Source organism: Lolium perenne, chromosome 5 (genome assembly GCF_019359855.2).
Source record: "Lolium perenne isolate Kyuss_39 chromosome 5, Kyuss_2.0, whole genome shotgun sequence".
NCBI lineage: Eukaryota > Viridiplantae > Streptophyta > Magnoliopsida > Poales > Poaceae > Lolium > Lolium perenne.
In genome coordinates this window covers 112,437,643-112,452,269 of record NC_067248.2, presented here as the reverse complement: position 1 = coordinate 112,452,269, position 14,627 = coordinate 112,437,643, and the positions used below count along the sequence as shown (strand labels likewise).

General features: G+C 43.0%; 2 protein-coding genes across 3 annotated transcripts; both read left to right on the top strand.

Annotated features, from left to right (window-relative positions):
• The first annotated feature begins 2,514 nt into the window (after positions 1-2,514).
• On the top strand, positions 2,515-4,463 carry LOC139831560 (meiotic recombination protein DMC1 homolog B-like). The gene is made up of 7 exons (XM_071820856.1): positions 2,515-2,577; positions 2,661-2,732; positions 2,813-2,922; positions 3,674-3,765; positions 3,933-4,004; positions 4,275-4,332; positions 4,414-4,463. Exons 2-7 carry the CDS (start codon positions 2,674-2,676, stop codon positions 4,461-4,463), a joined length of 441 nt encoding a protein of 146 aa, XP_071676957.1. The 5' UTR covers positions 2,515-2,577; positions 2,661-2,673.
• Positions 4,464-4,974: 511 nt separating this feature from the next.
• Positions 4,975-12,689, top strand: LOC127303497 (uncharacterized). 2 transcript variants are annotated; one of them, XM_071819942.1, is made up of 18 exons: positions 4,975-5,062; positions 7,268-7,359; positions 7,446-7,517; positions 7,603-7,641; positions 7,800-7,857; positions 7,943-7,988; positions 8,118-8,163; positions 8,245-8,306; positions 8,398-8,464; positions 8,553-8,645; positions 8,731-8,799; positions 8,897-8,975; positions 9,099-9,429; positions 9,700-10,438; positions 10,520-10,644; positions 10,721-10,784; positions 11,243-11,306; positions 12,034-12,689. In XM_071819942.1, exons 1-16 carry the CDS (start codon positions 4,996-4,998, stop codon positions 10,755-10,757), a joined length of 2,022 nt encoding a protein of 673 aa, XP_071676043.1. In that variant the 5' UTR covers positions 4,975-4,995; the 3' UTR covers positions 10,758-10,784; positions 11,243-11,306; positions 12,034-12,689. The 2 variants fall into 2 exon arrangements, with proteins under 2 accessions (XP_071676043.1, XP_071676044.1); XM_071819943.1 differs by having other exon boundaries at positions 12,031-12,689.
• Positions 12,690-14,627: the final 1,938 nt, after the last annotated feature.

Below are 14,627 nucleotides of genomic sequence, written 5' to 3'. Positions count from 1 at the left end.
CTCGCAATATAGAAATCATTCATAAAAATCTGAGCTCTTGTGTAGACTCTCTTAAAATGATTGTCAAACATTATCATATGATGCATAATCAAGTTGAGCAAATGATTTCTCTTCAAAATAAATTGTATGAAAAACTTCTTGATGAGAAAAGTCAGGTATATGGAGTTAATACTAGAGGAGGTTCAAGCACTCAGGACCCTAATTATCCTGAAGGACATCCTAAGAGAAATGAACAAGAAGCTCGTAAGAAGAAATCTATTGTAGGGAAATCTCCCAATGAACATGAAGAGGAGGAGAATTCTGAAAATGAAGATAATGATGTATCTATTTCTGATGCTGAAACTGAACATGAGAATAATGAAGAAGATGTGGAAGTGTCTCAACCACAAGAAGAACCACCTGAAGATACTACTGATAAGGAACCCGAGCCTACAAATAATGAAGATCCTCAATCACCTAAGGATAAAAATAAGAAGAAGAAGGCTCGACCGCAACCAAGAGGTAAATAAAGGGATCCATGGGTTCATAGAACTATACCATATCCCCAAGAGGTAACTAAAACTCTAGATAATGAAAGTTTTGAAAAGTTTATTGATTTGATAAAGAGTTTATACTTGCAAATTCATTAACGTACCAAACTGCAACGACCAGTAGATCATTACGATTAATATCCATGAGAAGTGGAGCTATTGCTGATCTATCACGTAGGAGAGCCTCCCAAATTGAATAGCTGCCCCTATCCCTATTGCACACATGTGATATGAACTCCTCCATGCCAAGCATATTCCAGATTCACGAACTCTTGGACAAGCAAAATAAGCATGTCAAATACTCTCGCAATAATCCATCTCCCAAAGTTAACACCGAGAACTCAAAATCATGCGACGGTTCGCTAGCACACCATTGCAAGGGATGGCTCCAAGTAACGATCTCCACATGCGAGTTTTGATCTTGGCTAGTACATTCAACGGCCAAACTATCTTCCAAACCGACAATGTTGATGATGTGCCATACTCGCTTGTTCCCCTCAATTTGTTCCCATGCCGATGATCCCATTCAACATTGTAGCATGACCATATTGTGAATAAACCAGTTTTAGTAAAATGTGACGAAACAAAGTCCTCCATCATACCTCTAGCCAAAGGAATATTTAGAATCCTTTGAGCATCGACCCACAAGAAAATTCCTCTAATCAGTTCTCCATCCCATGTATTAGTCTCAACATTAATCAGTTTTGAGTACTCTCCCGACTTGTTAGAGGCCACCCTAACAAGCTGAAGATTGAGGAACACGAGGAGATCCATTAAAAGAAATCTTTCTGAGACTTGTGTGTAGACAATATTAGCTCTTCTTGTTGCAATCATTCGGTTTGGGCTGCGTGGAACCCATGGGTCGGTCCATGTATTAATTCGTGAGCCAACGTCACCTACTCGCCATATATGACCCCTTTTGAAAGTTTGAATATTGCCAAATACTTTGCCATGTATAAGAGCTCCCCTTCTTCACTAGGATAGTATTTATCTCTTAGGACTGATGCACATAAAATATCTGGTTCTGATAGTAATCTCCAACGCTGCTCTGCAAGCATAGCCAGATTAGAAGCAGTGTAGATTTCTAAAACCCATCCCTCCTTGCTTCTTGAGTACACACATTTTTTACCATGCGAATCTAGTGCATTTGTTTTTGCCGACCATCATCTCCCCACAAGAATTGCAACATTGCAGATATTATCCCTTTATAATCTGTTTGGACAGCTTGAACAAGATTCTTGACGGATTGTATTACCTCTGATTCATATTAATTGATTTAACTTTATCTAAATACATATGTATCTACTCAAGAAACACATCTATATATATATATATCCGTATGTAGATGAAGTTGAGCTAGTTAATTCAAATTAAGAAAGTAGCAGAATTTCAAAGTTCAAGCGTCGTTTTTAATGCGATCCATCACCTCCTCTTGCCGCCAAGGCGGCCCCACCCACGAAAACCGACGTGCCGCGAGGCGCCAACGCGCCTGATTCATGCTCTTTGCGAAGGGACCGGCACGGGGTTGCCGGCGCTTTTACTGGGCTCGAAAACTAGCCAACGCCTTTTGAGACACGCCGAATCCATTTTAACCATCGGCCCCCGAAACACTATCGAGGCCGCTATAGGGCGCCCGGTGGGGTGGAGATGCTCTAACTTCGTGACTCTTCTTCGGCAAAGGGCTCGCTTTGTTTTGAGCCGAGCGCAGCAGGGGTAGAATCGTCCTCCAGATTTTTCCAATATTCCCGGAGATGCTCTAACTTGGTGACTCTTCTTCGGCAAAGAGAGACTGGCTTTGTTTTGAGCCGGGCGCAGCAGGGGTAGAATCGTCCCCCAGATTTTCCCAGAGAAAAGAAACAAATTCACATCACCCGGACCCGCACCGGAATAAAAGGAGCTCGCCGTCCGTCTTGGAGAAAAAAAACATACTACTCCGTATCGCCTCCTCCTCCTTTTCCTTGCCATCTTCTCTCTCTAGTGGCCCAGGCTTTCTTCTCCTGCAAGCCCAACCAGCCGGGGCCGGACTGCCGCCCTCCGCCGTGCGCAGGTTCCAACGCCATTTCCCGGCCCTCCCGCTCCCCTCCCGCTCCCCTCTGGTGCTTCCGCCTAACCTACTTTCCTCCGACGCAGTAGAGCGAGCCGGATGGCGCCATACGGCGAAACCCCCGACCAGCCGGGGTTGGCGCACTCCGTCGAGCACAGGTTTGGTCCTCGTCCTCCGTTTGCACTCCCGCCTCCCCTTCACGTGTTCCTGGCGCTTAATGTCTTCTTCTCGGACGCAGGTGCGCACGCGGGATGGCGTCGTCCAAGCAGTTCGACGAGGGCGGGCGGCTCCAGGTCATGGAGGCCGACCGGGTCGAGGAGGAGGAGCGCTTCGAGTCCATCGACAAGTGTACGTTCGCCTCCGCCTACCCTCTCCTCTCTAACCCCCCCGACTTGCTTGTTCGTGTGCGTGCGCCGCGCGCTTGTGGGGGGTTGTAGTGTTGTGCGCCGGTAGATTCCGCTCCTCTAAGGCCACCCTTTTCGTTTTCAATTTGGTGCTATTTCGAGGTGATGAATCTGATGCGGGCTTGGCCTAGGCTTGCTTGTGCTTGATTTTTTGTTTCGTGCAGCGCGTGGTTGTGACTTGCGACTTGTGTTGCGCTAGTTTCCCCAAATTTCGCGCGTTCTGGGGCACTTTGGCAGCCTAATTTTGTGCGCCTCGGCAGACCCCCCGCAGGCCCGCACTGATTTCTCTCCATCGGCTAGTTGGTAGTAGTAATCGGTGGATGGTGCCGTAATCGGTCAGAGTTAAGCAGTTGTACGTGCGTTTCCGAGTAAGTGATCGGACATCTGTGGAACCCTTTCGAATTCGTGATTGACTAGTTAAATCGCGTGGGTTTTCTGTGGATACTTGAATTAATTATGGATGTGCTTTCCTGCACTTCGAGGCATATGGTTTATCGTTTGTGTTCTTCATCTGTTCCACTTTCACAATTACTGGTGTCTTCCGTGAGTTCTTAGCAGCTTTCAGCGCTGGTTTAGTAGCCTCTCCTTTGGTTCTGTCTGTGCTCCATTTGGAACTTCGCACTTTGTTCACTGTCACACACTAGAATCCTGAGAGACCCTTCCTTAAGGCTGTAAGTAATGACTCGTCCAAACAGTGATCTCGCAGGGAATAAACTCAGGAGACGTGGAGAAGCTCAAGGATTTGGGGATCTACACTTGCAATGGCCTGATGATGCACACCAAGAAGGTCCCAATCTCGACAGCCTAAAATCTGCATGCCTTCTCCCTAAATATTTTGGTTGCATACGGAAGTTGATTCCTGATGCATGACCCATGTTTACTTTCAGTTGTTCCATCTCTTCAACACATAACTGATATTATTTCCCTATTTCTATGTATGGTTTCATCTCGCAGAGCCTTACAGGGATCAGAGGCCTGTCTGAAGCAAAGGTTGATAAGATTTGCGAGGCTGCTCTAAAAATTCTGGTATGATTCAGTTTTCTTTTTTGCATTGATTCTGGTTCTGAAACTATTGTGCCATCAGTTCTGTGTGATACAGTTTTCTGAAAACTGTATGCAATTTGTTTTCAGAGTCAGGGTTGTTTGTTCCGTCAATATGCTTGAGTGCTTTCGTTTCTGCAGTGAATACTATGCTAAGTTAACTGCAAATAATAATTTGTTGCGTGAATATGCATGAGTGCTTTCATTACTGTAATGTCTTTTATGCTGTTTGATTTACTTATGCTTATTTTGAAGCGAAAGTCTGTTGCTGGGAATACCACTGGGAGCCAAACACTTGATGAGCTGCTTGGAGGTAACATACATTGTCCTTGATTCTGTTCTGATTATTCCTGATGTTCTGCTCTAACTTATTCACATATTCCATAATTTGAAGGAGGGATTGAAACACCGCCTATCACAGAGGCATTTGGAGAGTTCCGGTGAGTAAATGTTATGGTTACCTTTTTCTGATTTTTTTTAAAGGAGCATATTAGTTGCATCATTGGAATGTATTTTTTTTTCCGATAATGGGCGCTTTATTAATATATGTAGCTAGTCTTAGTTTTATTAGCACATTTTGTTAATAGTCTGACAAAGCTTCTTTCACCTCCTTTTACATTGTCTAGCCTTGTATTGATGGCAGTTGCACACAGCAATTCCTAAGCATGCTTCCTGTGCTGCTAACATGGAACATATGCTATTTGTTACATGCCAAAGTTCAGACATATCCACATAAATATTCTTGTCACTACTTCCCTAATGCAAGACTAATATCATGCAACACACACATGCTCTTATTATTTAATGATAACACTTGTAACCGTTGACTTGCCATGCACATTTGTTATTCAACCATGTCTCAGTTAAGTTCCAACTTCCTATGTCTTCAATTATCTGTTCCAGTGCTCTTGTTTAACATCTTCTCTGATGCAGGCATGCGAGCAGGATGGCACCGTCCAAGCAGTATGCTGAAGACATGCCTGTCCAGCACAGGGAGGCCTACCTGGTCGAGGAGGAGAACGGCTTTAAATCTCTTGATAAACGTAAGAAAGCCGCCTCCTACACCTTTGAAATCCGTAGTTAAATCGCGCGAGTTCTATGTCGATATTTGAATTAACTGTGGATGTGCTTTCGTGCACTTCGAGGCAGATGGTTTATCCTCTGTGTTCATCTGTTCCACTTTCACAATTACTGGTGTCTTCCGTGAGTTTTAGCAGCTTTCAGCGCTGGTTTAGTAGTAACCTGTGCCTCTCCTTTGGTTCTGTGATCCAGTTGGCACTTCGTGCACTTTGTTCACTGCCAGAAATTTGAACCCTGAGAAACCTTCCTTGTAAGGCTGAAACTAATCACTCGTCAAAAACAGTGATCTTGCAGGGAATAAACGCAGGAGACGTGGAGAAGCTCCAGGATGCTGGGATCTACACTTGCAATGGCCTGTTGATGCACACCAAGAAGGTCCCAATCTCTACAGCCTAAAATCTGCATGCCTTCTCCGGTTCCCTAAATATTTTGGTTGCATATGGAAGTTGAATCCTGGTGCATGATCCATGTTTACTTTCAGCCGTTCCATCTCTTCAACTCATGACTGATATTATTCCTATATTTGGATTCATCTTGCAGAGCCTTATAGAGATCATAGGCCTCTCTGAAGCAAAGGTTGATAAGATTTGCGAGGCTGCTGAAAAAATTCTTGTATGATTCAGTTATTCTTTTTTTTTTGCATCGATTCTGGTTCTGAAACTATTGTGCCATCATTTCTGTGTGATATAGTCTTCTGAAAACTGTATGCAATTTGGTTTTCAGAGTCAGGGTTGTTTGTTCCGTGAATATGCTTGAGTGCTTTCGTTTCTGCAGTGACTATGCTAAATTGACTGCAAATAATAGTTTGTTGCGTGAATATACATGAGTGCTTTCACTACTGTAATGTCTTTTAGGCTGTTTGATTTACTTATGCTTATTTTGAAGCGAAAGTCTGTTGCTGGGAATACCACTGGGAGCCAAGCACTTGATGAGCTGCTTGGAGGTAACATATGTTGTCCTTGATTCTGTTCTGATTATTCCTGATGCTCTGCTCTAACTTATTCGCATATTTCCATAATTTGAAGGAGGGATTGAAACACCGCGTATCACAGAGGCATTTGGAGAGTTCCGGTGAGTAAATGTTATGGTTACCTTTTTCTGATTTTTTTTAAAGGAGCATATTAGTTGCATCACTGGAATGTATTTTTTTTACGATAATGGGCGCTTTATTAATATATGTAGCTAGTCTTAGTTTTATTAGCACATTTTGTTAATAGTCTGACAAAGCTTCTTTCACCTCCTTTTACATTGTCTAGCCTTGTATTGATGGCAGTTGCACACAGCAATTCCTAAGCATGCTTCCTGTGCTGCTAACATGGAACATATGCTATTTGTTACATGCCAAAGTTTAAACATATCCACATAAATATTCTTGTCACTACTTCCCTGATGCAAGACTAATATCATGCAACACACACATGCTCTTATTATTTAATGAGAACACTTGTAACCGATGACTTGCAATTCACATTTGTTATTCAACCATGTCTCAGTTAAGTTCCAACTTTCTACGTCTTCAATTCTCCGTTCCACTGCTCTTTCTTAACATCTTCTCTGATGCAGGCACGCGAGCAGGATGGCACCGTCCAAGCAGTATGCTGAAGACATGCCTGTCCAGCACAGGGAGGCCTACCTGGTCGAGGAGAACGGCTTTAAATCTCTTGATAAACGTAAGAAAGCCGCCTCCTACACCTTTGAATCCGTGTATTGGACGTTGTATTTGGTTGCCTTGTGTAGCGGGCTTGTGTGGGTGCCCCAATTTCGCTCGTTTTAGAGGCTATAGCATCGTTGGCTGATTTGCACATTTGGACTAGGTTAATTGGTGCCAATCACTGTGTTAGTAACTTTTATTCCCATATATTCGACAGAGCTTACCTGCATTTTGAGTGGTCATGCGTTTAATCTGCCGTAATAGTTATTATGGCGGATACTTGAACCAATTGTGGATATGTTTTGCCATACTTCAAACCGTAGGGGTTATGCTTGTTTTTCTCAAATGTATTTAATTACTGGAGGCTTCCGTGAGTTTAGCAACTTTGATATTACGGTTTGATTGGTTTTATTCACACCTTCCGGTTGTCCTTGAATTATTTTAATGCCCAAATTTTAAACCTTAGCATCATACCTTGTAAGGCTGTAATTAACGAGTAGCACATATTTCCAAATAGTTATATCTAGGAGTATACGGGCAGGAGATGTGAAGAAGCTGCACGCTGCCGGGATCCACACTTGCAGTGATCTAAGTACATGCAGCAAGAAGGTTGGTATATTATTTATAACAACCGATTGCTTTTGTTCATTTATATTATTTTTTCCACTGAACTTATTTATCGGTTCACGTTACAGAAGCTTGCGGAGATCAAAGGATTCTCAGAAGAAAAGATTGACATTATACTCAGTGCTTCGAAGAAACTCCTGGTTTGGTTCTCTTTCTCTGGTTAGTGTGAATTTTTTTTGATCCACTGTTATGGTGCAATGAATGTATGCTGTGTGTTTGTCGCAGATCGATGAGTATGACAAAGGAAGTGACCTCTTGCTAAATGTAAGTACAAAGAGCTAAGATACTGCTGTCCTGCAGTTTAGTTCTGTTTGATTAGCTTTGATAGTTTTCCTCCACACTACTGTTTTTTAGTCTGTTTGATTTGGTTCACGCCATGGACTTTCTTTAGGATCTCTAATTTACCTTGAATTATTCTGAAGGGTAATTATGTGAAGTGGATTAGAACAGCAAATAAGGCTTTAGAAGAACTTCGCTGCGGTAAAGTATATGTTGTTCTTGATTCATAAGCTGTGAGCCTGTGACATTATAACTGTTAACATATGATGGTCTTGTAATCTTGCAGGAAATTTGGAAAATCATCCGACGATTCATTCGCTTGATAATTTTAGGTATTGTATCTCTAATCTAGCACTTCTAAAAATACATTATCTGTTGTTCATCTCTAATGAGCACTTAGAAGTTTTTAACCATACAACTTTCAAATGGATTGGCACTTGCATAATTTTTTTTAATTGCAGATCAGAGAAGACACTATTGACACACTCTCTATGTGTTACGTCTCAGGTTAGCATTCCATATCAAAACAATTCAGACAACTTACTAGCATTACTAGCGAGTTACAACTCTTATTTTGATGAACTGCAGATTCCAGTGAAAGGTGATGAGTTCACACCTAAAGTTGTTTACATTGACACATTGGGTTTGTTGTATCCTTTAAATATTGCTAGTTGTGTTTCACAAGTGAACATATTTATGTTTCTATTTCTCCCTGGTATGTTTCCTTAATTGAATTTTAAGTAATCCTGACTGCATTGTCTCAATAGCTGAGAGTCTTGGGATTGATGGGTCACGTGTTCTTGAAAATGTAGGCATTTCCTTTATTCTTTATGTTAACCATTTTTTGTGCAATGCATATTTTTTTGTATTTACTATACTATTTATATATGGTTCAGGTTTTACACATACCAGCTGACTCTTTCGAGAAAATCGAAAAATTGAGCTCAGGCCTTGCCGCAAAGATTTCTGAAGAGCCTTTCAGCCTTCTGGTAGGCTTAGGCTTGTAACAGATATAAGATGATGTATTCTTAGATCTCATTTGTTTTAATGTTTTTTTGTTTGTATTGTGAACAGATAGTTGATTCGGTAACGCCCCTACTAAGCACAGGGGGCAAGGGAAGTATGGAAAATGCTGTTTGCCAGGTATTACCACTGTCCTGGAGTTATAATGTCAAACATTTGAACTCAAATGTAGTCAGGTGCTGCTATTTTCTTAAGCATATATGCTATAAAATTTCAGAGCAAGTTGAAACACCTGCTATCACATCTTGCTAATATTTCCAAGGAGTACAACGTTGCAGTTTATGTTACAAAACGAGGTGAGCTTTTACATCCAGTTCTCCTATTTTTCCACGCAAATAGTTTGTCCTGATTGCAAAAAGTTTCTTACATTAAAGATTCTCAGCTCTATCTTATCTGTTGCATTGTTATTCCTCCTGCAGATGACAGTGAAATGAAACTGATGGATTTCAAAAGCACACAACTGTCTCAACTTGAGAAGATATGTGATGATAAAGAAGAAGAATCAACCATCAGCATTTCAGTTTCTACCCTCAGTGGTTTTCATTGCTTAAATGTGAACCCAAGTGATACAGTCTCTTCTTTGATCAAAATTGTAGAGAAGCGAGCAAAACTTCCTTTGGGATCTCAGTACCTTACGTACCGCGGCAAAATACTCAAGCCTGGAATGCGATTGGGTGATTGTGATATGGTGGTTAACTCGTGGTTTGAAGCAAATTCAAGACTTCTTGGTGGCGCGCCAGAAATAAACCCGTACGTATATTCATCTAATCTTTTGAAAGTATAGTAATACAGAATAAATCTATTCATTTGTTTTCAATGTTAATGTACACATCTTGTTGTGCACTGCACTGTGGCTGTAAGTTGTTCTTGGATTTATTTTACAAAAAGTTTTTAGTTTTTAGATGGTACAAGTAGAAAAAGCTGCACATATTATCTTATATCAAGCAGTTTGATTATGATAGAAAAAATTTATTGATTGATCCTAAGGGTTCCTAAACAAGGTATTTACTGTGTTTACAGGGCACAAACGTTGTCTGATTTTGTAGCAAAGGATAATGACGTAAAGGAATCGATGTCTGATGGGGTGAAAGTATATAACAATAAAATGGCTAAGGAAATTATCATACCTTATCCGCGAGGAACAAAGGGCTATAGATATCTTGTAAAAGTGGCTATGACGCCTTTGTCAAATAGTATCTTCTCTAGTATGCTCAACAAGGTTTCCAAAGCTCATGCAGAAGAAAAGAGCTGGGGAGGTAAAATCAATGGTAGTACATTCCAGGTCACTGACGGGAAGCTTGAGATTCTTGTTCAACCAGAATATACACTTGATGAAGTGAATGCGAAGGAAGACTACAAGCAGCTGTCCCAGTTATTCTGGGAGTATGCAGAACTCAATGGGCACCATCCAATATATCTTAGAAGCTTATGCTCTTACATGGATACTGCGACAAAAGCGCTAGCACAGGATTACAAGTTTCATTTGTTTCTAAGAATACATCCGTGCCTGTTGACCTACAGTCAGAGGTCTTCTCTGTTCTGGGAGATCGGCCGAGAATTTGATGGCTTTGTCCCCAGTGACCAAGCAGACTTTAACAGTGCTGTTGATTCCATCATTTTCCCCACAGGCTGGAGGAGTATTGCTATCAAAGAAAAGATATTTTACATGACTTATGTGCGCAGGAATTATAGCAAATACTCGAGTGATTGTTTCCGGTTCCTGCGGAATTGGCTAACACACGGCAAAGTCAACTTCACTGTAAGTGTTTGTTGCTCTTTGGCTTTCTGTTTCGATATTTTTCTGTCAGCTAATGCTGTAGAATATCCTTCCTCCTCCCAGAAAGCTGATTCAAGGACATTTAATACTCGATCAATGGACTATTTAATTGAGATTTATTTCAAGGACTTCTTTCCAGATGTCCTTTGGTTGCTAACTCAGAAAAACTTTGAAGGGTTAAATGAATGGTTAGTATTTCATTGTTTTCAGTTTCGCTTATAATTTTATATGCTGAACGGCCTATTACCCGCATTCCTGTTTCAGGTTCTGTGATTTAACTGGCGATGATATCCATGCCTGAAGTCCGTTTGAGCCACCAAACCATCAAGTACTTACTTTGTTATATTCCCTTTTAACTTCTCTCTTACCCGTGTTGTTCAAATGGTTATCATTTGAGAACTTCAGATCTCAAATTACTAGGTTACAAGTGGTTCTAGGATGGAAACGTATTATATTCATATTTTCTTGCAAAAGTACAATATAACTCTGATTTTTTTGGTTCTCTAGGATCTGATTATAATAAGGGCAACCTATCATACAGTTAGGTGTGTCTATTGTGTTTGCTATGGAGATATATGATATACCCATTGTTTCCTTAATTACTTGAACTTCTTTTCTTCTAATATGATTATGTTTCAGTAGCTTGATTGGATTTCTCAGTTGTTACGACTATACCCTTCAGCATTTGATTTTTCATCTGCAAGTTTTCTTTTCTTCTGCACCTGTATGTGTCTGCTAAACTAGGTCTGTTCATGGATATTCATCATAACCTGGATTGTTTTGCAGAATTTATTGTTGTCTTTATGGATTACGTGTTATCATGTTGCTTTGGGAACTTCCTATGCAATAGGTATTCAATCTACGGACCATCTTGGCTATTTTATTCACATGTCATATCTGCATTTTATGATGTAGTGAATGTGGAGCGGAACAAAGAAATGTTCATCATACTCTTTTCATATTTCTTTTATGTAGAGTGTGAATCACCGGACATATGTGAAGTATATAAGAAAGGAAACTTGAAATGCAGGTGTTTGAGAGATATTTATTAGTAGGAAATTTTGTAAGAATCGAACCTCTTTTAAATTCAGATTGATTTTCAATTAAAGAAGGAATATATGCACTGAATAAAAGGAACCTCTGTAAGGAGACAAGACTTCATGTTCGGGGTTTTTCCATAGGCTCTTTGCTGTATTAAGTATCCAATTATGGGAAAAAAGCAGTGCCATGGTTGACCCTAGTTATCTATTAGTAGTAAACATCACTGAGCAATTGGGCTATCTCTGAAGTTTTCTTGACTATCTGTAATACACGTCTGGTGCTCAAATCAATTCAACGTATTAGCGGGCTACATGTTATAATCTAGTCATTGGTTTACCAGTAATCATGTCGCATCCTGTTTTAGAATCATCATTGACTATTGAGATCCTATTGATTGTGTGCCCAAAACGCGCTTGTCCAGACCATTCTTTGGTTAATCGGATAATGTTTGATTATTTTGTTTATTTGCACTGTTTGATTTATCTCAATTGTAAAATATTCTCCATAGCTAATTCTGATTCAAAATGCAATAGCAGGAAAGGGAGCAATCTGGTGTTATAAGCTCTTGACATTGCATGTGGACGTACTTGACCGGTCTCCGGACTTCTGGTGGCAGCTTCCATGATATTCAAGGAGAGCATGCTAATGCTTCACGGTGGTTAATCTTCAATGCAGAGGCTGGCTTAACACCGTGACTTGTCAGCTGTGCCTCGCCGCCCTGGAGACCTGCACACACTCGTTTGTGCACTGTCTTCATGTCGCAGGTCTGGCAGCTGGTCAGGGCCTGGACCGGCGCTGACTTCCCCACTCCAAGGTTAGCTTCACGAGCACGGAGTGGTGGCTGCAGGTGCGGAAACGAGCTCCCAAAACTCTACGCCATGGTTTCGACGCTGCCGTGATCCTGGTACACTGGCGCATCTGGAAGGAATGGACCTCCAGGGTCTTTCAGAACGTCCAACACTCTGTAGAGGATGTCTTCGAGATGATCCGTGCCTGGTGTGCGGAGGGTAGAGTCGTTGCCGTCTAGTTTCTCGCAGGATGTTTAGTCGGTGCCCCAGGCCTGTCTGGGTGCCACCTCTTGCCTGTGCTTCACCTCGGAGCGGCGTTGCTGTACTCTGTTCTTCTACTTGTATGCTTAATAAAGATCGGCATCTGGCCTTTCCGATCATGCTGATGCAGGTTCGCCTTTCCAGTCTTCTGTCCCAACTGATCAAAACATTTGGAACTTTACCTTGGGGGTGAAAGCCGAGTATGAAAACGCTGTTACACTGCCATAATCAGAGGAAGTAACCCCTGAGCTTTACCTTGGGTGTGAAAGCTGAGTATGAAAATACTGTTACACTGTCAATGAAATTTCTGGAGGTCTACCCTGCCATAATCAGAGGAAGTAACCCCTGAGCTTTACCTTGGGTGTGAAAGCCGAGTATGAAAAAATGCTGTTACATTGTCAATGAAATTTACCCTGCCACAATCAGAGGAAGTAACCCCAAGGCCAGGCAATCCTCCAAGCAGTGAGTCAGTGACGGACTCCCTGCACCTTCCCCTCCAACGCCAGCATCGTGGAGCTCATGGCCGCTCAGCACCCTGTCGCAGAAGATGAGTGTGCTGCCTGAAGATTAGATAAGGGCCAACCTCCATGTTAAAGAATGTCCATGTATTTATTTGTCACGTTCAGTTGTACTGTATGCTTTACCTATTCTTGATTAGTTACTTAGTTAGAGCATCTCCAGCCGATGCCCAAAACGGTCTTAGAGGAGAAAATATGCGCCACTAACGGTCGGAGCCGACTCTAGCCGAAGCCCTAAACCGATTAGCAGCCTATATATATGCACGACCGAGGGAAAAAAATCCCCCCTCCCCTCCTATATTTGCGCGGCGATTGGTCGAGGAGAAAACCAATCCCCATCGCCGCAGCGCCCACCACATCACCTCCGACCACCGCCAAATCACCCGCCTACACCGCATCCGCGCCGGAGATGGCCGGATCTTCCCGCTGCCGCTCCCCTCCGCCCATCCACAGCGCCAGGGGCCTGCCGTGTCACCGATCTGGAGCCCCCGTCAACCTCCCGCCGCCACCACCTAGCCGCTACCATGGCGTGCAACAGGCGAATGGGGAACGTGGGTGGTCGAGATCACTGTCCGGAACACCCCGGTCGGCGCATCTGGCTCGGCACATTCCAGTCGGCGGCGCAGGCGGCATGAAAGCATGACATCGAGAACGTCTGCCTCCACGGCGAGAACTGTGGCACGCTCAACTTCCTGCTCGGCTCCGAGGAGCCCGTGCTGGAGCTCTTTGCGCCACCCCACCGCGGCCACACAACCCAGCTCGCGAGGGATGACCGCGAGCAGTGGGAATGCCTCGAGGCCGAGCGCGTCGGCGAGGAGTACATGGCCAACATCCGTGCTCCAAAATCCCGAACGCGGGGCGGCGGCGTGTGCCATGTACGAGAGGGGACGTGGAGGACAATGGGACGACGACGACTCCTCCGCCTTCGACAACTAGATGGCCGCGGAGAGGCATAACAATGGTGGCGGCCTCGGTTTAAGCTCTAGTTGTAGTTTGTAGTATATTTAGGTTAAATTCCATTCATATTTTAGTTAAATCCTATGAACTATGTAAATTCTATGAAATGCAGTCGAAATTGTTGAATGTAGATGGGCTGCAGCCCAGCAAGGCAACCCATGTAGTCTACAATTCCTGAAATCTCAAGGCCCATCACGTTGGCAGCTTGGTACAACCTTGGGGACAAAGTTTAGTCCCACATTGCTAGTTGTGAGTGAGTTGGAGTGATATATAAGGGCTGCTATTCTAGTCATTCCAAGTGAGTGAGAATAGAAGGAGCCCTCGCGCACTCCTCCTCCTCCGCCCGCCCCGCCTCGTCACTCACGCACGTCACGTTTTGTGACTCGAGTTCGAGTTCGAGACACACTCAAGGAAGCCTAAATATTTGCTTGGTGCACCAACTGAATTGGGTACGTGTCGACCTGCATGTGCATGCTCACCGCGTGTCCCTGGCTTCCTACGCATGGAAATGCGGTCGGGCGCGTGTCCCAGCCTCCTCCCAGGAGACAGAACAGATCTGGAGTGACACGCCCATAACTCTCTAGTCCGCCTCTCTCATGAAGAAGT